The following is a 23,469-nucleotide window of genomic DNA, read 5'->3' as shown; positions in this document are numbered from 1 at the left end:
ATTGGGAGCCACCACACTTGACCTCAAAGAGCTTTATAGTATAGAAAGGCTACTGATTTTTTTTTTTTTTTGGTTTAACAAAAACCACATAATAATGCCAAACACCTCAGTTCCCTACAAATATTAATTCATTTAACCTCATAACAATCTTAGGATTGGTACTTAGGTAGGAATTATTATTACCCTTTGTACAGGCATGGGAAACTGAGGCATAGATAAGGAACTTGATTATGTCACACAACTAGAAAGTGGAATTTCTGGTTAAAATCCCAGGAGTCTGGTTCCACGGTTTATGCTCTTGGTTACTAGACTTGCCTACCCTCAGACATGTGAATAGCTAATTATGCATCCTAGGCATATAAATAGCTAATTTAATGGAAAGTAAAGGTTAAACTAGTGAGCTAAATGTTACTGTAATTGATTAACTATTGAAGTTGATCTATTCATTCATGTATTCAGACATTTAGTTTGAACAGACATTAATTAGCCTACTATATATAAGGCAGTAGGATAAGTGTAGAGTATACAGTGTCTAAGGGTAGGGATTATGTGTATGTGGATGCAAATTGAATTTTTGCCATTAAGAGGAATTTTTAGTGGTTCAGAACTTTTCCGTAGGTGTAGTGAGATGCATCACAGTGACGTACAAATGCATTAAAATATTGTTTTCTCTTTTTTGAGACAGGGTCTTCTTGCTCTGTTGTCCAGGCTGGAGTACAGTGGTGAGATCTTGGCTCACTGCAACCTCCGCCTCCCGGTTTCAAATGATTCTCGTGCCTCAGCCTCCCGAGTAGCTGTGAGCCACTGCACCTGGCCTAAAGTATTGTTTTCATTGTTGAGTTAAAGAATCACAATTATGGTTGGATGCGGTGGCTCACACCTGTAATCCCAGCACTTTGGGAGGCCAAGGCAGGCAGATCACGAGGTCAGGAGATCGAGACCATCCTGGTTAACACGGTGAAACCCCATCTCTATTAAAAATACAAAAAGAAATTAGCCAGGCATGGTGGCGGGCACCTGTAGTCCAGCTACACGGGAGGCTGAGGCAGGAGAATGGCGTGAACCCAGGAGGCGGAGCTTGCAGTGAGCCGAGCACTCTGCACTTCAGCCTGGGCGACAGAGCGAGACTCCATCTCAAAACAAACACACACACACACACACACACACAAAGAATCACAATTACTAGAATAGCGCTTGGAAAAATATGGGACTGGAATGATTCCTCACCGATGAGGATTCCTCATCAAGCAAAACAAGATTGTTAGGCTTATCTAATTTATTCAAGTTATTGAAGCTTTAGTAACCATGACACCTTTTCAGCAATAGCCTGAGCTGCTTTGCAAGGGCAGTATACTTTTTAGCAAAGGTCATAGGAGCAGGTATACTCTGATTCATCTCCCTGTTTCAGTTCTTCTGTTATGTCAGGGAGCACTGAGGTCAGGAGTACTTCCACTTAGGCTTAGTGCTAAGAGGTGATAAACTATTTCATCTATATAAAACTACCTTTTCCAGTATACTTAGAAGATGAGGAAGAGAGAATTAGAAAGGTGGAAAGTTGGAGATAGGGGTGGTGCTGCATTGCATGGGAGAAGGGAGCATAAAGGGTCATTGTTTTCAGTGTTCACATCATTTGTTTTAGAATATATTCTCAAGTCCAGTGTGGCGATTCCTCAAGCATCTATAACTAGAAATACCATTTGACCCATCAATCCCATTACTGGGTATATACCCATAGGATTATAAATCATGCTACTATAAAGATACATGCACACGTATGTTTATTGCAGCACTATTCACAATAGCAAAGACTTGGAACCAACCCAAATGTCCATCAGTGATAGACTGGATTAAGAAAGTGTGGTACATATACACCATGGAATACTTTGCAGCCATAAAAAAGGATGAGTTCATGTCCTTTGCAGGGACATGGATGAAGCTGGAAACCATCATTCTAAGCAAACTATCACAAGGACAGAAAACCAAACACTGCATGTTCTCATTTGCAGGCAGGAATTGAACAATGAGAACACTTGGACACAGGGCAGGGAACATCACACACCGGGACCAGTCGGGGGGTGGCGAGCTGGGGGAGGGATAGCATTAGGAGAAATACCTAATGTAAATGACGAGTTGATGGGTGCAGCAAATCAACATGGCACATGTATACATACCTATGTAACAAACCTGCACGTTGTGCACATGTACCCTGGAACTTAAAAATATAATAAAAAATGAAAAAAGGAAAAAAGAATATATTCTCAAGTAGTGCTGACCTGTAGACCTAAATTAAAAGGATAATCTTAGGGGCTTTTGAAATTAAACTAATAAGGTTTTATCAGATTTACTGTTGGCAGGACATCTTGAAGAAAACTTTGAAAAATGCTTAGTATAATTTGCATCTTTAAGTTCTACATTCACTTTAAGAGTGTTTTTTTTCTTTTTCTTTTTCTTTTTTTTCTGTTAGGAGCCCTCCCTAAGGCGTATCCTGATAATCATCTCAGTCAAGTGGATGTAAATGAATTGTTTTCAAAATTGCTGAAAACAGGAATTCTCAAATTGTCCCAACCCGATTCAGCTACAACACGTAAGTGTGATTTTATACTTAAATGTACACAAAGCTTCATTAAGTTTTTGAGATGTATGATGTAATATAATGATATAAGTTATGATAAAGGTCCTTATAATAATTGAATTCATAGGTATACCTTTTAGTTTTGATTTTTGGTTTATAATGAAATTCTTTTAGATTTCCCAAGATTGAACTACCTTATAGTGGACATGTGTTTCAGTTAACTAATATACCTAATGTGCAGGCTTTTTACCAGTAATTTTATGTTACAGAGTTAATATCACATATCAAAATAAAAAATTGTATTAGGTTCCTTGGCCAGTAAACTTGAGATCAGAAACACTGAATAGATTAGGTGGATTTCTCTATAAGAATACATGGAGAATGGTATTAAGAAATTTGTGTGTCTCTTCCTAATTGAAGAAGTAAGTGAAGTAGCTGCTCAGCCTCCCCCTGAAGAGGAGGAAGATCAAAATGAAGATCAAGATGTTCCAGATCTTACTAATTTTACAGTTGAAGAATTGAAACAGTATGTAATCTAATTTTCTTTAAGATAAAGAGGCAGTGACTTTAATAACCCTATTACAGTGGACATTGTTACTATTAGTGCTTTCCCTTTCCCTTTATCCCTTTTACTGTTTTAACATTGAGGAAGTCTTTTTTTTTTTTTTTTTTAAATGTGGTAAAATACACATAACATAGTCTTTGGGAAGCCTTTTTTAAAATCTTCTTTTAAAATATATCTGGTGTACAAGTACTTTGGCCAAAGGCCACCCCCAAAAGTCTCACTCCTGCCGCCCAGATTGGCATTCAGTGGTGTGATCTTGACTCACTGCAACCTCTGCCTCCCAGGTTCAAGCGATTCTCCTGGGACTACAGGCGTGCGCCACCATACATGGCTAATTTTTGTATTTTTAGTAGAGACAGGGTTTCACCATGTTGGCCAGGCTAGTCTCGAACTCCTAAACTCTAAGTGATCCACCTGCCTTGGCCTCCCAAAGTGCTGGGGATTACAGGTGTGAGCCACCGCACCTGGCCCCTCAAAATTTTCATTTTTTAATTTGTGATACAGAAAACTTAGGGAGTTTAAATACTAGGTATTGATAATTCATGTATTCCTGTTTAGTTTCATTTTCTGTTTATCATCGTTTCTGTATTGATATTCTTACATTTTTGAGGTTTAGAAATGAGATTTTCATAGTCCAGCATTTATAATTAAAATCTATGTTTCATTTTATAAGTAATGTTAATTGTGGAAATTAGAACATACTATAAATAAAATCAGGAAAACATACAACTCTCACTTTATGGATAACAGCTGTTAACATTTGGTGCATATCTTTTCATAATTTTCAATTGTATTATAAAAAATATTTAAAGCATTTTCTAGTGAATGAATTCATTAATCCTGGAGTACTTTATAAAAAATAAAACAGCGACTGAGTTTTTCATTCTTAGAATCATTTTTTAAATTTGAATTAGATACTATAATGTAAAATCATTTTTTTCAAAGTAATACTTGCACATAAAGGCTTTTAATAAAATATGGCATTCCTTTCTCCTTCACCCAACACTGTACCCTAGAGGCAATCATTTTATTTATCTTTTCAAACTATTTTTTCTGGCATTTACCTCCCTTTTTCTGAGACGGAGTCTTGCTCTGTCACCCTTGCTGGAGTGCAGTGGCACTGTCTTGGCTCATTACAACCTCCACCTCCCAGGTTCAAGTGATTCTCCTGCCTCAGCCTCCTAAGTAGCTAAGATTATAGGCACCCATCACCACGCCCAGTTAATTTTTGTATTTTTAGTAGAGATGGGGTTTCACCATGTTGTTCAGGCTGTTCTCGAACTCCTGGGCTCAAGTGATCTTCCCCGCCTCGGCCTCCCAAAGTGCTGGGATTATAGGTTTGAGCCACCTATTTCTTACAATATACGTAATTTACTGTTTCTTGACTTATCACATCTGGACATAATCTCTTTCTAAAAGTGATTTAGGCCGGGTGTGGTGGCTTATGCCTGTAATCGCAGCACTTTGGGAGGCTGAGGCAGGTGGATCACCTGAGGTCAGGAGTTCAAGACCAGCTTGGCCAACATGGTAACATGGTGAAACCCTTTCTCTACTAGAAATACAAAAATTAGCTGGGTGTGGTAGTGGGCACCTGTAATCCCAGCTATTCAGGAGGCTGAGGCAGGGAGAATTGCTTGAACCCAGGAGGCGGAGGCTTCAGTGAGCTGAGATCGGGCCACTGCACTGCATCCTGGGCGATAGAGCGAGACTCCGTCTCTGAAAAAATGGGCAGGGGGTGGATTTAGCTAGCTCTTGTCCTGTCCTACTGACTCCCCTCCATGTAGTTATAAGACTGTTTTTTATTATTTAGTATTAATATTGTGACTAGATGTTTGTTTATTGCTATAACAAAGTACCAGTGTTCTTTGCTTTATTCTACTAATTTTTTTTGAGATGGAGTGTCACTCTGTTGCCTAGGCCGGAGTACAGTGGCGTGATCTTGACTCACTGCATCCTCTGCCTCCCGATTCAAGTGATTCGCCTGCCTCAGCCTCCTGAGTAGCTGGGATTACAGGCGTGTGCCACCACACACAGCTAATTTTTGTATTTTTGGTAGGGATGGGGTTTCACCACGTTGGTCAGGTTGGTTTTGAACTCCTGACCTCGTGATCTTCCTGCCTTGGCCTCCCAAAGTACTGGAATTACAGGTGTGAGCCACCGTGACTATTTTTTTTTTCTTGGAGTTAATAACTGCTCTGTTTGTTCTCTTACTTTGTCTTCTATATATACCTGTTTCTTCCCAAATAGGGAGCCCAGAATTTAAAAAACTTAATTATTTGCTGACCACAGGAAACTATTGTTTCCCAATGGTCTTCTAAGTTTTCTTTTTAGTTATCCATACTATTATTATTTCTTCTGTACTTTTTTCACTGTTACACCAGAGTGGAGAAGTTGAATTATTCAGAATGCCAAAGATCTAGAGAGGTGAAATTTAACTGTACTGCATGTCCATCTTGACTCCAAACTAGAATAAGCTAACTATTGCCTTGTTAGTTAGCACAGGATCATTTCATTTTTAGCTAAAAGGAAATAAATAACTGGGTTAGGGCTATCAATAAGAAGACAGGCTCCATGTTGCAAAAGTCACCAAAGTTAAGGTAAAGAGGGTCAATCACATTGTTAGAGAGTAATACTGATCTTTGGGTATTAACTGTTTCAGCAAACAGCTCTTGGTTTCACCATTGTTAAAATATGGAAAACTGGCCGGGCGCGGTGGCTCAAGCCTGTAATCCCAGCACTTTGGGAGGCCGAGACGGGCGGATCACGAGGTCAGGAGATCGAGACCATCCTGGCTAACATGGTGAAACCCCGTCTCTACTAAAATTACAGAAAAAAAAATTAGCCGGGCGTGGTGGCGGGCGCCTGTAGTCCCAGCTACTCGGGAGGCTGAGGCAGGAGAATGGCGTGAACCCGGGAGGCGGAGCTTGCAGTGAGCCGAGATTGCGCCACTGCACTCCAGTCTGGGCGACAGAGCAAGACTCTGCCTCAAAAAAAAAAAAAAAAAAAAAAAAGGAAAACTGAAATATTTGTAATTGGCTTTTAAAAGCCATTAAGCCATATTATCAACACTAAAGATTATTTCTTTTTCAAAATAGACGTTATGACAGTGTTATAAATCGACTATACACTGGTATTCAGTGTTACTCTTGTGGAATGAGGTTTACAACATCACAGACAGATGTTTATGCGGATCATTTGGACTGGCATTATCGGCAAAATAGAACTGAAAAGGATGTTAGCAGAAAAGTCACTCATAGACGTTGGTACTACAGTTTAACAGTAAGTAACCCATGTGCCTCCATAGTATCTTTTAGGCTTAAATTATATCATTCTAAAAGTATATTAATTTTAGTAATTTTAATAATTATTAAAATTTAATGATTTTAATAATTTAATAATTCAATAATTAAAATTTAACAATTTTAATAATTGCTGGACTCTAACATGTAAATTTCCTGAATAAAATTTGACCTCTAGAATAGAAACAGATTTTTTTAAAAGTGAATTTTGAAGATTTTTTTTTTTTTTTAAATTGAGATTAGAGTGTAGCATACAGGCTTGTTCTAGCTCTAAAATTCCAAGGCTCTGGCACTGTTTTTTGTAAAAAACAATGTACTTGAAACTTAACCTTTTTTGAATTAGTAGTTGTAAGTACAAAGTTACTGGAAAAGATCTTAATTATTGGTTGTTTTATGTTGTCATTAGTTATATGTCTCAAAGCATAATTTTAAATAATATTAGAGCATAATGTAGAAAATAACGTACCCCTACCTTTAAATGGCATTATATTGAAGATGCACAGTAAAAATTTAGAAATAAATGGAATAATCTTTTGAAAATCAACTCCTTTTAAGGACTGGATAGAATTTGAGGAGATAGCTGATCTGGAAGAACGGGCAAAGAGCCAGTTTTTTGAAAAGGTGCATGAAGAAGTTGTGCTCAAAACTCAAGAGGCTGCTAAAGAAAAAGAGTTCCAAAGTGTACCTGCTGGACCAGCTGGAGCAGTTGAGGTAAGAGAAGAACGTTTAAATTTTCTCCCAGTGGGAGTGTCCCTCACTTCCTTTAAGTAAATACTCATAAACATATCACTATATTTATATCCCTGTTTTAATGATTTTAAGACTTCTTGAAAGCTCTACTCTTCAATTTTACTTTTATAATCTAGCTTTGAGTTTCATAACTACAGTGGCCACAAGAAGTGAAATGTTTCCTCTTTTTGCTGGAAAGATTGACAGAATCCTGTAAATGTATTTTGAATCATAGTATATATTGGACATTATTCAAACGTTTGGAACACTCATAAATTGCTTACTCCACTTAACAAAATGTTTGTATATTTTTACTTAATGGGGTTAAATATGGCCTATTATGTAAATTTCATTTTATATGATTTATATTTTAGAGTTGTGAAATCTGTCAAGAACAATTTGAACAATACTGGGATGAAGAAGAGGAGGAATGGCATTTGAAAAATGCTATTAGAGTAGATGGAAAGGTAATTTTCATTTCTTTATAAGGAAGTGTTAAGATTAGTATTTTTTTGTTGAGTTAACACATTACTTTGAAAGGAGGGGGTTCGTAATACTTTTTGTTTGATTTTTGGTCGTAATAAAAAAAGGTATTAGACTTTAGTAATAGAATGCTTGAATTAGAAGGGATCTTAGCAGTCACCCGGTTCTGTACTCACTTTTTTTTTTTTTTTTTTGAGACGGAGTCTTGCTCTGTCGCCCAGGCTAGAGTGCAGTGGCTGGATCTCAGCTCACTGCAAGCTCCGCCTCCCGGGTTTACACCATTCTCCTGCCTCAGCCTCCCGAGTAGCTGGGACTACAGGCGCCCGCCACCTCGCCCGGCTAGTTTTTTGTATTTTTAGTAGAGACGGGGTTTCACCATGTTAGCCAGGATGGTCTCGATCTCCTGACCTTGTGATCCGCCCGTCTCGGCCTCCCAAAGTGCTGGGATTACAGGCTTGAGCCACCGCGCCCGGCCTGTACTCACTTTACATAGGAGGTTGCACTATTAGTCAGTGACAGACCCAGGACTAGGTCTTCTGAATCTAGTCGTTTTTCTGTCCACCCACACTATTTTGATTGTGGATTTATGTTTCATCATCAAACTGTACTGTGCTGAAAACAAAGCAAGTTAGGCTAGATACTTAAATACTAGGGCCACGAGTTTTTCAGACGCTTTAAGCATAAGGATGAAAATTTGGTTTTATCCATTTTGGGACCAAATAATTTTTGTCTTTTTCCTAAGACTATCTTCTGGTTTAAAGTTAAAAAGAAAAATCGTATCAGAATAGCCCACTAGAAATGAATATGCACATATTTACTTTTTTCTTTTTGTTTCAGATTTATCATCCATCATGTTATGAAGATTATCAAAATGTAAGTTTTTTGTTACTGTATTTGTTCTCATTTGCATTAATAAATTTTGCTTTTCAGTTTTTTTTTTTTTGCATCAGCAATATTGTTACTTTAAACTTAATATATTGAACTGTTTTTGTTTTTTGATGTAGCATTTAGGTTGTTTAGTAAAAACTGGTGCCAGAGTGACAGAATTGACATATGAATATCATTTTCTGTGATATGCAAACAATTAAAAATTTGAAATTCATCATTCCTTGCATTTTATTCACTTGAATCATGGTATCTTTTACTAGTCCACTAGGCCCAAAGAAATGTGAGGAAAAGTGAAGATAAGGATCATGGTGGGGATAGGTTTCTAGAGCTATGGGTAGCATTTACTTTTTTTTTTTCCTTCCGTCTCTATTCAGCCACCTAAATAGGTATATTCTTTTTGTTGTTTTGTTTTGAGACAAAGTTTCGCTTTTATTGCCCAGGCTGGAGTGCAGTGGTACGATCTCGGCTCACTGCAACTTCCACCTCCTGGGTTCAAGTGATTCTCCTGCCCCTGCTTCCCAAGTAGCTGGGATTAGAAGCGTGCACCACCACACCTGGCTAATTGTGTACTTTTAGTAGAGACAGGGTTTCACCACATTGGTCAGGCTGGTCTTGAACTCCTGACCTCAAGTGATCCACCCCCCTTCGCCTCCCAAAGTGCTGGGATTACAGGCATGAGCCATCGTGCCCGGCCAAAATAGGTATACTTTTAATGATCACATATGGAATCTAAAAATGATACCAGTTGTTGGCCTTAAAAGTTCAAATGGTCGGCTGGGCGTGGTGGCTTATGCCTGTAATTCCAGCACTTTGGGAGACCGAGGCGAGTGGATCACCTGAGGTCAGGAGTTCAAGACCAGCCTGGCCAACATGGTGAAACCCTGTCTCTACTAAAAATACAAAAATTAGCCAGGCATGGTGGTGGGTGCCTGTAGTCCCAGCTTGGGAGGCTGAGGCAGGAAAATTGTTTGAACCCAGGAGGTGGAGATTGCAGTGAGCTGAGTTCATGCCACTGCACTGCAGCCTGCGCGACAAGAGTGAGACTCTGTCTCAAAAAAAAAAAAAAAAAAAAAGTTCAAATGGTCATATTTGTAGGCTGTTTTTAAAACCAAGTAATGGAACAAATAGGTTTTTAGAGATAAGGGGTTGGAGGCATTTTGGAAGGTTTATTTAAGTTGTCAGAAGACTAGTCTTGAGGATCATGGTTTGTGGGGATTTAAAAAATCCTCAGACTATTTGAAATTAGGGTAGTAACAAGCCCCAGGATATATGTATGAGTTTAACATCTATGTAGAGATTAAAATGTAGAAGCATGTCTAATCAACTTTTTTTGGGTGTATAACGTCCTCCAACTTAGCTGCTAACTGCTTAGCTCACTGCTGAGTACATATTGAATGTGCAATATATATTTTATTTTTGGTTGTCTTTATGGCACATTTTGTTGGGAGGCAGGTGTTTCATTTGCATTTGGTTGTGTGTTCTCTTGTCCATACAAGGGTCTTACAAAACTAAATGTCATTTAATGTGAGAATTTTTAACTTTCATCAGTACTCATAGGGCCTTTCATTTTGTAGACATCTTCATTTGATTGTACACCATCTCCCAGCAAGACACCAGTTGAAAACCCCCTGAATATTATGTTGAACATTGTCAAAAACGAATTGCAGGAACCCTGTGAAAGTCCCAAAGTTAAGGAAGAACGAATTGATACACCACCAGCTTGTACAGAGGAAAGCATAGCAACACCCTCTGAAATTAAAACAGAAAATGACACAATTGAGTCAGTTTAAATAAAATGAGAAAGGTATGTTTTTCTTTTTTAAAAAAGCTGCTGTTGGATCTAGAAGGTGAAGAATTTTTTTATGTATATATAGACATATCTATATAAATTGTCTAGCTGAGGCAGGGCCTTCAGCTATCATTTGGTTAATAAATACATTTTAGTATTTGCATTTCCTACTGCCTGCAGAGTTTCAGGTGCTTGTTGTGTGAAAGTTCTGTAGATGTGTGCAAATTTAACAAAATGAAATTGTATGTGTAAAAATGTATGATTTTTCACTGTGCAACTGTAAATTATAAATAAAAAATATTTTTGCTATTCATGGAGTGTAATATTTATGCACACCATCAAATAGTTTCTGTACTTTTTATTGGGTAAAAATGGAATTGAACAGCAACCTCAACATAAGATTTTTTTTCTAGTAGCCTCCCACTGATTAAAGAAGCAAAGTTTGAAGTTTCATCCTTCAAAAGGGGATTGTGAGAGAGCACCGTAGGGCTTTTCTCAAATAGAAAAGCCAGATTTTGAAAAAATTTTAAAGACAAAATAGGACATATTTGCAGATATATATATATATATGAATATATATATATACACACACACACACACACCTCCAGCTATAGAGAACCATCCAGATGTTCACTTTTGAAAATATCTAATGAAGCAACTTTTATTCTTGAACTTGGACACTGATGCCATCAAACAATTAACAAATATATTTAAGTACTAAAGGTGATTTTTTTTGGAAGACATTTTTCAAATTGTCAAATGATTTAATGCAGATGAACATATTTCTATTTTAAGTAACGGGAATCTGTAAGAATGTTCGCTTGAGATATGGTTAACTTTTTTCTTTTGTTGGTTTTGACTTAGATGGACACCATGAGATGTTAATATTCATACATGTAATAAATAGAATGATGAAGAAACTTTGTTTGTATTTCTTTATTTCTTGAAAAGCTTTAGAATGTGACTTTTTTGTTGTCTTTCATCTGTTTTTTAAAACATGAACATGGTACTTGCTATGAGCCAGGCACTCTGAGACAGGTTAGTCTTTTCTGCCATTTATTGGACATAGGCACATACAACACTGAGTTTTATTGAGCACATACTGTGTGGCAGGCACTAGCACTTTCTACATGTATTTTCTCTGGTATTCACATCCAATAACTACATGGTAGATGGTGTCCCCAGTTTACAGATGACATTAAGCCACTCACTTTAAAATTTTTATTAGACTTTGAACGTGGCTTTGTTTCATCTAATTCCATACAATTTCTGCAATTTCAAAAGATACCCCAAATAGGATAGAAATAAGCACACCAAACTACTGGAAGGTGGCTTAAGGAAGATACTACAAATGTGGTGATAATTTGAGTCTTGGAGGATAACCAGGAGTAGAGTCCATACTGATGGAAAGGGTTATCTTTGGAAAAACAGCAAATGTAAAGGCTTGAAATACTTTGTGCTTTCAAAAGTTGACTTCTTATGGTTAAAACTCAGTAGTTTTGAATAGGATATTATGATGAACCATTGTTTTTAATTTTTTTTTTTAGTAGAAATGGGAGTCTATGTAGTCCAGGCTGGTTTCGAATTCGTGGGCTCAAGTGATCCTACTGCCTTGGCCTCCCAGAGTGCTGGGATTACAGGTGTGAGCGGGAAGAAAATTTCAATGGACAAGGTAGTCAACAAAATAAAGTCATACCAGTCTCAAGGCTGTAATGAAATAGCATCAACAATAGCACAGGAGGGGCTGGGCAGTGAGTGGCTCATGCCTGTAATTCCAGCACTTTGGGAGGATGAAGTGGGTAGATTGCTTGAGTATAGTTCAAGACCAGCCTGGGCAACATGGTGAAACTCTGTCTCTACCAAATATATGAAAAACCAGAGGGACATTGCAAAAAAAAAAAAGAAAGCACAGGAAGGATTAGCTTTGGAATGGAGGTGGGCCAGTGTTCTCCAAGGTGGCCACTAGTATTTACAGTTGGGATTGGGTTCAATTCTTATTTTCTCTTTGAGGTAGGAGGCCAGAGGTAAGGCAGTGATCCAGTTCTGCCCCATATTTGGCTGTGCATTAGAATTACTTATAGTGAATTTAAAACAAATTTTAATATTAAATTTAGAGATGGGGCCTTACCATGTTGCCCAAGCTAGCCTCGAACTCCTGGGATCAAGCCAGTCTCCCACCTCAGCCTCCCAAGTAACTAGATTACACGTGCACACCACTACACCTGGCTTAGGATTAGTGAATTATATTAAGAGATTCCTAATCTCTGGAGAGTCTCACTGAGTTGATTCTCATCCGAGGCACTTCTAGTATTTAAGAAGCTCCATAGTTTTTTCTAATGAACAGCCAGATCAGGTAAATAATTCAGAAATCAACATCAGATCAACAGCATCCCCAAAGATAAAATAGTCAATACATAACACTGTTAGCTAGAAGTAGTAATCTCACACCATAAAGTGCAGTAAAGAAAGCTAAAGGAAGCCTCAGAGATGATGGAACATTTTCTTTTAAATTGAGTTGAAGTTTTAGAGAACAAATAAAAGGAATAGCATACGTTTCCTAAAATCTAAAGATTTCATTAAGTATATATCCTCCTGGTTTTACTGTAATTTTCCTACTGAAAATTTCCAACTTCGATGCTTTGGAAAATAGAAAGCAATCTCATTGCAATTCAGCTAAAAATAAGCTTTGGGAAGAAAAATAATTATATATAAAAAATTAAAATTCTCATATAACAGCTTAGTATATACATATTTTTTTTACAACTGACCTTACAATTCAGTACCAAGTTAAGTACCCTAATGAAGGTTTATACAAAATATTCAGGAAACTCTAAGGAAGCATCTACCATGCTGCAGGTGGAAAAATGTAGCTGACTCTGGTAAACTGGAGGTAGAAATGGAAAATAAAGACTATTATCAAGAAAGATCTGAACTCTTTTAGAATTGGGAAGTTTTTTCCTTATCCTAAATGGTGTCAGCTCCCAGAGATAATGGGCATTATGTTGAGCAGGTGGGGAAGAGTAGCTAAATAAGAGCCAAAAGGTACCCATGAAGTATCCCAGTGAGGATTTGGGAGTGAGCACCAAAGGGAGAACAAGAATGACTGGGAAACAAGAGAAAATGGCATATAGGCAGAAAGGAGTACAGACTGTCACCAATATCCACTTCATTTTTTTTTTTTTTTTTTTGCCTGGGGTTGGCCCTGCTCCCTTCTCTGAAACAAGATGTAAAAAGCTGATTTATGATCTCCTGCTTTATCACCCCACTATGGAAATACTGAGATAGAAGTGGAGGACTAGTCATATTTACTAACTGGAATCATACCTTCCTACTCGCAAAAGGTTCCAATTCTTGAGAATACTGAGATGACCACTCCAGCATGTATTCAGAACCCTGTTTCACGTAAGAAACCTCTTCCATAGTCAGGCACTTACCTTGAAATCCTGTGCAGTCTGGATATTGCATCTTAGCTTTTTAATTAAAATTACTTATTATCAATGACTTCTTGCTAAAACCAGTGTGCTTTTCTTAGCTTCTTAATCTCTTCTGGATTACACTCACTTTGTTTTTGAGACACAGTCTCAAAACAGACTGGAGTGCAGTGGCGTGGTCTCAGCTCACTGCAACCTCTGACCCCCAACCTCAAACCCCCAAATGATTCTCATGCCTCAGCCTCCTGAGTAGCTGGGATTACAGGCACACACCACCAAACCCAGGTCATTTTTGTATTTTTAGTAGAGGCGGGGTTTCCCCATTGGCCAGGCTGGTCTCAAACTCCTGACCTCAAGTAATCCAGTCTCCCAAAGTGTTGGGATTACAGGTGTGAGCCACTGTGCCCAGCCCACACTCACTTTAGAACTATCTTTTTTTGCTTCATGTGATGGCATGTTTTTCTCTTCTTTAACATTTTAAAAATCAAATAATGCAAGTATAAAATATGGTCTCCTTCTATACCCTCTTTCTTGGTCTATAAAGTGACCACTGGGTTAACAATTCAGTATAGACCCTTTCCAAATTAAAATATTAAAAATTTAATGAGATCACATATGTATTGTTTTGCACCATTTTCATTGCCTATACCTTACAACTCTTTCCATGTAGATTAAGGTACATAGATCTGCATTTCTACCACTGTGTAGTATTTTGTATGACTGCAGCATAATTTAGCTATTCTTTTACTGATAGATATTAAAATTTCTAATTATTCACAAAGTTTTATGGTGACTATCATACTACATATATCTGAGCAAGTTATTTTGAAGATCTCACCACCAGTTGGTTCATGGACAATGTGAATTTGAAATTCTGACATGGTTAGAGCTGTTAGGGTTATGCTAGCTTTAGAGTTGGGAAGTACTCCATCCTTTTCTATGCTTTGTTCCTGGTGACACTTATTGGGGATTGACTACTTTACGACATTTATAATTGCCAATTTATTAAAGTTTTTTTGACTCTTGAGCCAATATTTTGAAATTCGTATTTTCCGAGAAAATTAGCCAAGTGAATTTTCTTTTTTTTGAAACGGAGCCTTGCTCTGTCACCCAGACTGGAGTGTGGTGGCGTGATCTCTGCTCACTGCAACCTCTGTCTCCTGGCTTCAAGTGATTCTCCTGCCTCAGCCTCCTGAGTAGCTGGGATTACAGGTGCCTGTCCCCATGCCCGGCTGATTTTTATATTTTTAGTAGAGATGGGTTTTCACCATGTTGGCCAGACTGGTCTCCAACTCCTGATCTCAAATGATCCACCCACCTCACCCTCCCAAAATGCTGGGATTATAGGCGTGAGCCACCATGCCCAGCCGAATTTTCAAGATTAGTAAAGGTTGAACATTCTTAATCTGAAAATCCAAACTCCTAAATGCTCCAAAGTCTGAAACTTTTTGAGCACTGCCATGATGCAACAAGTAGAAAATTCCACACATAAATACTTAACATAAACTTTGTTTTATGTACCAGATTATTTAAAATGCTGTAAAAAATTACCTTCAGGCTATGTGTATAAGGTGTACATAAAACAAATGAATTTCATGTTTTGTCTTGGGTCCCATACCCAAGACATCTCATTATGTATATGCAAACATTCCAAAATCCAAAATCTGAAACACTCTGGTCCTAAGCATTTTGGGTAAGTGGTGCTCAACGTGTATGTTACACAAAATAATTTGCTTCGGATTTTCAAAGTCTCCTTCATATCTGTAATATGTCCTTTGCCCTTACTTTTTTTTTTGAGACGGATTCTCGCTCTGTCGCCAAGCTGGAGTGCAGTGGCGCGATCTCAGCTTACTGCAACCTCCGTCTCCTGGGTTCAAGTGATTCTCCTGCCTAAGCCTCCAGAGTAACTGGGTCTACAGGTGCCTGCCACCACCCCAGCTGATTTTTGTATTTTTAGTAGAGATGGGGTTTCACCATGTTGGTCAGGATGGTCTCAATCTCTTAACCTCATGATCTGTCCGCCTTGGTCTCCCAAAGTGCTGGGATTACAGGCGTGAGCCACCATGCCCGGCCTGTTTCTTTTCTTTTTTTTTTTTCCTGAGAGTGTCTAGCTCTGCTGACCAGGCTGGAGTGCAGTGGTGCAATCACGGCTCACTGCAGCCTCAACCTCCTGGGCTCAAGTCATCCTCCCTCCATGGGCTCCTTTGTTTCCAGTATCATTTTCTTTCCTTTTCTTCGTCAGATTTGTTAAGTGTCTATTTATTGTTCTTTTCAAACACCAGCTATATCAAGTGGTTTTCAAACACCACTATCATCAATTTTATTTTCTATTTCATTAACTTCTGCTTTTATTATTTTTGAGATGGAGTCTTGCTCTGTCACCCAGACTGGAGTACAATGGCACAATCTTGGCTCACTGCAACCTCTGTCTCTTGGGTTCAAGTAATTCTCCTACCTTAGCCTCCCAAGTAACCACAATTACAGGTGCACGCCACCACACCCAGCTAATTTTTTTATTTCTAGTAGAAATGGAGTTTCACCATGTTGGCGAGGCTGGTCTTGAACTCCTGACCTCAAGTGATTCACCTGCCTCAGCCTCCCAAAGTGCTGGGCGTGAGCCACTGCACCTGGCCTCTGCTTTTATTTTTAATTCCTTCTACTTTTATTTTGTGAGATTTTACTTTTTCTGCTTCTCTGTTACCTGTTTCTGTTTCCTCTTCTAATCCTTCCTGTTATGTGTGTATCCTTTAAGGATTTGTCACATGATGTCTCATTTCCTTAGTAAATTTATCTACTACATATTGTATAGTGAAAAAAATAAAACCTTTACCATTATTATGTAAGTGGCTATAAACACTATTAATTTGGAGTCATAGTGGGTTCCAATTCCTCAACTCCTACTTTTGTGATCTTGGTCAAATCTGAGCTGTTTCTTCGTCTGTAAAAATAAAAATAACAATGCAGATTAGGTTGGATATTATTTGCAAATCATTTATCACAGAAACTGGTCCACACGAGTAACTCGATAAATGCCTGGTATACAAAAGGCCTCAGCTGCCCCATTTCTTGTTTTGTTTTTTCCTTTGAGGCAGAGTTTTGCTCTTGTCACCCAGGCTGGAAGGCAATTGCCCGATCTCAGCTCACTGCAACCTCCATCTCTCAGGTTCAAGCGATTCTCCTGCCTCAGCCTCCCCAGCAGCTGGGATTACAGGCTCCTCCTACCATGACTGGCTAATTTTTGTATTTTTAGTAGTTTCACCATGTTAGCCAGGCTGGTCTCAAATCCCTGACTTCAGGTGATCCGCCCACCTTGGCTTCCCAAAGTGCTAGAATTACAGGCATGAGCCACCGTGCCCGAGCCAGTTGCCCCATTTCTAAAAGTGAGGGGATTAGGACGACTAATCCCAAATTCACTTCCAACAGTGAAAAACTTTATCTTCAGCCTATTAGTCCACCTGCCTGACAGACAACTGATCAACCCACCCACTCACCCACACAACAGTGACTAAGCCCTTCTCTTAAATGAAATATTCTAGATGTCAGAAATGCCAAGATTTTAAGATACAATCCCTATCTTCCAGAAGCTCAGGGTCCTTGAGGGTTGAGGAAAAATTGTTAAACAGATAATTATAATACAACGGGATAAGTGATCTAATAAAAGGTTGTGGGAATTCAGAGACTTTGAGGAGCTCCTGCAGCAAAATCCAAGACCTATGTTGGAATCCTAAGTCAGGTATTTAATACTTACTAGTGAAGGGGGAATTAATGAATTTTATAAGTATATTAGTCAAAAAGTTTATTCTTCCTTAGAGGTAGAATGTAACATAGCCCCCTGGTCTGGAGGCCTGGGTTAGGAAAGAATATTAACTGCTTATTTCTCCTCTATGCACAGAGACGCTTATCTGTGTTCCATGGTTTCACATTCCTTGAGGCACAGCGAGGTCTTGCTTCCCTCCCCAGAGCAGCTGTAAAGTCACAAGGTTGATAAGCAATTGCTACAAAAGCATGTATTCCCAAGGATGTAAGACATGTGGTGTAACAAATGTAAGAGTAATTATCTGCCTTTGTTCTTGCTTCTGCAAATAGGCTTCCTGCAGCACGAAATTTCCGCCATAAACTGCTTAAAAGGTAACTGATCCCTTTGTTCCGGACTCAGTCTTTCTGGGCCCTAGTCCGACTGAGCCAGTGATCACCTTAATAATAAAGGGCTCTCCTGAACTCTGTTCGGCCTCTCCCGTCTCTCATTTGTCCCGCAACACTAGCAGTGTATCCTCAGGCAATTAACTTTTTTGTTCCTTGTTTATCTCTCTGTAAAAAGGAAGAGGAATACTTATTTTGGCAGGTTATAGTAAGAATTGAGTCAAACTCATTTATGTTGGTATTAAAAAAAGAACAAGAAAACTAATATAAAGCACTTAGATCAGTATCAGGCAGATCATAGGAACTCAATAAATGGCAATTAGTAATATTACAAAAGGTGATGGAAGTCAAAGACAATTTACTGTACCTCAAGAGAGTAGAGGTAGGATCAGAAGAATTCCCTAAATGTGTTCACAGACAAAAACTGGGGGAAAGGCAGGGTAGTTTCCTGGTAAGACGAACAGCACATAACAAGGCAGAGGGATATTAAAAAGTATGGTATGTTTCTAGGACCAGTTCGTTCTTCCAGAAGGGAGAAGGCAATAAGGGTGGAAAAACTGGGCTGAGAGGGGAATCTGGGTTGGTGATGCCCCTGGAGGGCAGAGAATTCTTACTAATTTCTGTATTTTCTGCTGCTGGTACAAAACGTGACCCATATGTTTCCAACAAATGATGAAACAATTCATTCCTGTTGTAAAGCAATAGGGTTGTAGAGAAATATTTGAGCAGTAAACAGGCTACAGTGAAAGGAGCCTCGGATTTGGAGCCAGGAGACCTGAAGCAGTCTTTTGACTAATGACCTGTGTTTTTATACTTGTTTTACAACTTACCTGCTGCCTGGCCTTACCAAAGTACCGACATATTGAGTCTCTTGACCTATAAAATAGGGGTAACATCTAACAAGCGATTATTTAAGAGTTGGCGCTAGTAAAGTACTCAATAAAAACAGCGGCTGCAGCTGCTAAATTCTCCTTTAGGTCTTTTTCCATACTTGCGAAATGACAGGGTAACAAATTTCCTTCCAACCGCCACTGAGAAAGTATACTAGGTTTGCTCAAGGACAAAAAGGCCCCGCCCGGTCCGCGCCACACAGGTCACCTACGCAGAATGCAGTCCTGGGAGGTTCCACTTGTGTTGCTCAGCGATGGAGGGCGCGATCGATGACAGGCCACTCCAGAGACGGACCTAGATAGGCTCGTGTGAGGCCGAGCTGAATTTTACCGAAAATCAGTTCACACCACCACCCGATTTGTCCAGACGAAAAGCCAAGAAACAGCTGAGGGAAAGGAAACCGGAAATGGTGTGAGCCGTGAGGAACGGGAAATGACCTCAGCACGTCGGAAGTGTACTCGTTTCCAAGGCGACGGCCTTGCTGCCTCTCCAGCCAACTGACTGGAGTCGGGAGGCTGGAAAGCAACTCCGAGAAAGTACCAGCCGAAGGCGGCCGCCGCCAGAGCGACTCGCAGGGAGTAGCAGACGAAGACGGCGGCCGCCGCACTAGCCACCACTTGTGGAGGATAAACGGCCTACACGGCCATTCCAGCGCCGAGTCAAGGGAAAGAGTTAGCGACGACGGGGAAAGAAAACGTGAAGAGGGCGACCGCCGCTCCAGGGTCGCTGCGGGAAGCCTAAGTGGAGACGCCGGCTTGTCCCGCAGTGACTTGAGAAGGGTCAGTGAAAACCTTGGCCACTGCCACAGCGTCTCTGGGGAGAGAGTTAGGGGGGATAGTGGCCACAGTCACAGAAGCTCTTGGGAGGGAGTTAGGGGAGACCGCAGCTTCTGCAGCAGCGACGTGAATTTTAGTGAAGTTGGAGACCACCAAACTACCGACTCCAGGGGACCTACCAGAGAAGACCGAGGTCTCCGCCTAAGTGGTACTTGGGAGGGAGGCAGTGACGTCCGGGACCCGCGAACTAGTGACTTCGGGTATAGAGTCAGAGACGATCGCAGTCGCCGCCTCAGTGGCTCCTGGGAAGGAGGGAGTGTCGATGGCGGCCACAGCCTCTGTAGTTCTTGGGAGGGAGTAAGTGAAGACCGCGGCTACGCAGCCAGCGACTCCTCCGGTGTGAGCGGCAGTGAAGACGCCAGCTGCCGCCTCAGTGGCGTTTGGGAGAGAGAAAGTGAAGACGAAGGTTTCTGCTGCAGCTTCTGGGAGAGAGCAAGAGAGGACCTTGGGCCCCGTCCTAGTGACGACGGAGAAGAGGGCCCGTGGGTGAGAGCAAGTGAAGACCGCGGCAGCATCAGGGGCCTGGACTCAACTCCTCCCCAGAGTCGGAGGTGTTGCACCATGCCCGGGGTGGCCAATTCAGGCCCCTCCACTTCCTCTAGGGAGACTGCAAACCCCTGTGAGTCAGACTATGTCGTTGGCCCTCATCTCTGCCACATTCCTTTTCTTACTTAAGCGTGCAACAGTCTTAGCCCTTTCTGGCATTTCCTTTTCTCAGGTGTCGCTCCCCGTTTCCCTTTCTAATTTGTTTTTACCAAACAAATACCAATTTGTTTGGTACCAAAGCTGTCAACTTTCCCTTGTTCTGTATTATTTCAGCTTTCTTTCCTTTTTTCCATCCACACCAGTCCTCCGAGTCTTCTTGCCCAGCTTGACATCAACTCTTGTTCAGTCTTATGGACTCTTTTAAGTTCTTCCGTGGCTTCCCTGAAGCATTTGACCCTGTGGAGACGACAAATTAGTACTTACTTAGTTTTCTTCTTTCACTCCATTGAGTGACCCTTTCCTTTGCCATTTTCTTTTCTTCTGCCCTCTTAAATACAGCTTTCCCCCCTTGATGGTGCCATCGTTGGTTCTCTTCTTCTTGTCATTTACTGTGACTTCAGTCCTACTGATGGCCCTCAAATCTATTACTCATTCAACCATCCAGTAAATATTTACTGCGTGCCTACTTTGTGCTCTGTGTTAAGGAACTATCAGTAAAGAAGACAGGCACATTCTTTACCTTCTAGTGAGGAAGATAAATACTGAGCAAATAATGACAAGTGAGGTGAGTGTTATAAAAGATGGTAGAATGCTACTAATTCCAGTAGGGGGTGAGTATGGGTGTCAGAAAAAGCATTCTAATGCAGAGACACACGTAACACTGAGACCTGAATTCTATTTCTCCTCGGAGCTGCAGATGTATATATATGTCTCCCTTCTGGGTATCTTCCTTGGGTACCTCAAGAGCAGCATGTCCAAATTGTAATTGTAATTTTGTATCTATATATCCTCTCTGTCCTTCAGTGTTTGCTGTCTCAACTAATGGCACCACAGCACTCAGATGACAAAGCCAGACATCTTGGAGTTATCTCATTACTTTTCTCTTATTTCACCCACTGAATCCATTCTAGTTTAGTTCATTCTAATTTTATTAATATTTGTTGAATCTGTCTCCTTTTCTTTTCCCACTGTTCAGGGTCTCATTTTTTCTGGTCTAGACTATTGTAAACTGTATTTTACATGATCTACCTGCTCTTTTTTTTTTTTTTTTTGAGGCAGAGTCTCGCTCTATCCCCCAGGCTGGCGTGCAGTGGTGCGATCTCAGCTCACTGCAAGCTCTGCCTCCCGAGTTCACGCCATTCTCCTGCCTCAGCCTCCGGAGTAGCTGGGACAGCAGGCGCCTGCCACCATGCCCGGCTAATTTTTTGTATTTTTAGTGGAGACGGGGTTTCACTGTGTTAGCCAGGATGGTCTCATCTCTTGACCTCATGATCTGCCCACCTCGGCCTTCCAAAGTGCTGGAATTACAGGCGTGAGCCACCGCGCCGGGCCAATCAACCTACTCTCTAGTTTGGCCTTTTTGCTCCCCATTCAGTAAGTTCTCTTCCCTGAATTTAGCCTTGTAAACTCAGCCTTACAACTCTCAATCATTATAATTCTTCTGTTTAAAATTCCTCAGTGATTCTCCACTGTCTGCTCAAGTCCAAGTTTTTAAAAATAAGTTTCACCATTGTCTGTATCTTGTCTAGTTCTAGGCGATATTTCCCCTTAATACTTTAGTAATAGGATTTGTGTGTGTGTATGTGTGTGTGTGTGTGTGTGTGTGTGAGTGATTTCTTGACAGTTCATGCTGTTTAGAAGGCCTTTCACTGCTCCTACTAAGATTCTATCTTAGATGTTACTTTCCCCAGGAATCCTTCTCTGTTCCCCTTCCCTCCTACCCTAGCTGAGTTTGAAGTCATCTGTGCTTCCACAAGTTCCTATGAGTATTTTCATCATTACTTTTACCACATTATTTTGTATTTTGTGTTTGTATTTTCTCTACTAATCTGTGAGTTCCTTGAGGGTGTCTTCATCTTTTTATTCTTATGGTAGATACCAAACTTAATGTTGAGTAGATGGATGGGTGGATGAGTGAATAAATTGGGATGGAATATGGTGAGAAAAAAGGCCATAAAATTAGATGGAGCCAAATTATGGGAGGCCATAGAGGTCATACTGAGAGTCTGGGTTTTGTTTTGTAGACTAGCAGTGGCCAACCGGTAGCAATTTAGAGTAGGGGCATGAAGTGATCAGGATAGTTGGTCTGTATAAGATGGATTAGAGGAGTGTCTGTGTAAAATAAGTAGAGTGGATAGAACATCATTTGTAGGTCTAGCTGTGCTAGTTTAAAGGAGAAGAATGAAGTTCTAGCCTATGGATTAACATCACTGAATGTTTATTAAAGGGTTGTGTGTGTGTATGTGTCTGTGCACACCTTACATAAGCTCTTGTTCCTATTTGCCATATATCTTAATTGTTCCTCAAGGTCTTGCTCGAATGTTTCCTCCTGTATGACTTGTTTTGTTTCTCCTTAATTTTACCTGTACTCTCTGAGGACATTGCTGTCAGGTTTTTGTTTTCTTTATGTATTTATCCAAATAGATTTTAATGTGTTGGTGGAAAAAAAAGTATTAAATCCATGTCAATTTTCTATCATGTGCTTGACTCACAGTAGATGTTCAGAAAGGCTTTTTGAGTACATTTATAGCATTTTGCTAAGAGCAAAGATAGAGTATATAAAAAGATGTTATAAAAGTAAGATATAATTCCAGTGTAAAATATGATTTTTGCCCTTAAGAAATTAATATTTTGATTGTGGAGAGAGGATATGTACATAGATAAATAGTAGTACAAGGTTGCACAGATCATTTGCCAGAAGTGTTGGTGAGCTGTTTTCAAATCAACTTCAGGTCAGGAATCATGCCTGTTTTATTTAGAAAATGCTGCAGTTGAACTGCTTACTCTTTCATCCTTCTCTAATAGCTGTCTGTTCATGCTTAGATACCTTTATTGTCTCTGGTTCACAATGCTTATTAATTAAGTTATAAAATATGAAGCACTAAGAGTATATGAATTAAAAATTGTAGCCTGCCATTCCTTTCTTAGTGTAAGACATAAATTAGAAATGTAAGAAAGATGTTGATAAAATATATCTGCATGTATTAGAGGAGGCTCTGGCGAAGTCTTTTTCACTAGGGAGGCCTTTGTTATGGAGAACACATTAGGCCTATTTCAAAATGGTTACTTTCTCCTTCTCACTGCCAAATACATGAGTTCCTGGCTTTTCACCATGGTAACCTGGTGAGGTTTGTGAAGGTA

The 23,469-nt window shown here is 39.8% G+C and overlaps 2 protein-coding genes across 8 annotated transcripts in view; both read left to right on the top strand.

Annotated features, from left to right (window-relative positions):
- The window catches only part of PCF11 (PCF11 cleavage and polyadenylation factor subunit), a 29,281-nt gene extending 18,036 nt beyond the window's left edge, over positions 1-11,245 (top strand). For 2 of the 4 annotated variants that reach the window (XM_030918812.1, XM_030918811.1), the window contains exons 10-16: positions 2,465-2,584; positions 2,996-3,098; positions 6,233-6,416; positions 6,992-7,147; positions 7,540-7,632; positions 8,486-8,521; positions 10,111-11,245. In XM_030918812.1, coding sequence (XP_030774672.1) covers positions 2,465-2,584; positions 2,996-3,098; positions 6,233-6,416; positions 6,992-7,147; positions 7,540-7,632; positions 8,486-8,521; positions 10,111-10,326 — 908 coding nt within the window. In that variant the 3' untranslated portion in view covers positions 10,327-11,245. Of the gene's footprint in view, positions 1-2,464; positions 2,585-2,992; positions 3,099-6,232; positions 6,417-6,991; positions 7,148-7,539; positions 7,633-8,485; positions 8,522-10,110 lie in introns of all 4 variants that reach the window. The other 2 variants (XM_010362867.2, XM_010362866.2) reach the window with 1 other exon arrangement.
- Positions 11,246-19,249: 8,004 nt separating this feature from the next.
- The window catches only part of ANKRD42 (ankyrin repeat domain 42), a 69,701-nt gene continuing 65,481 nt past the window's right edge, over positions 19,250-23,469 (top strand). For all 4 annotated transcript variants that reach the window (XM_030918807.1, XM_030918808.1, XM_010362858.1 and 1 more), the window contains exon 1: positions 19,250-20,242. In XM_030918807.1, coding sequence (XP_030774667.1) covers positions 20,185-20,242 — 58 coding nt within the window. In that variant the 5' untranslated portion in view covers positions 19,250-20,184. The remainder of the gene's footprint in view (positions 20,243-23,469) is intronic.

This window comes from Rhinopithecus roxellana, chromosome 15, assembly GCF_007565055.1.
Source record: "Rhinopithecus roxellana isolate Shanxi Qingling chromosome 15, ASM756505v1, whole genome shotgun sequence".
In the NCBI taxonomy this organism is placed as follows: domain Eukaryota; kingdom Metazoa; phylum Chordata; class Mammalia; order Primates; family Cercopithecidae; genus Rhinopithecus; species Rhinopithecus roxellana.
The sequence above is the reverse complement of the archived record's forward strand: the minus strand, read 5'-3'. Positions and strand labels throughout refer to the sequence as shown.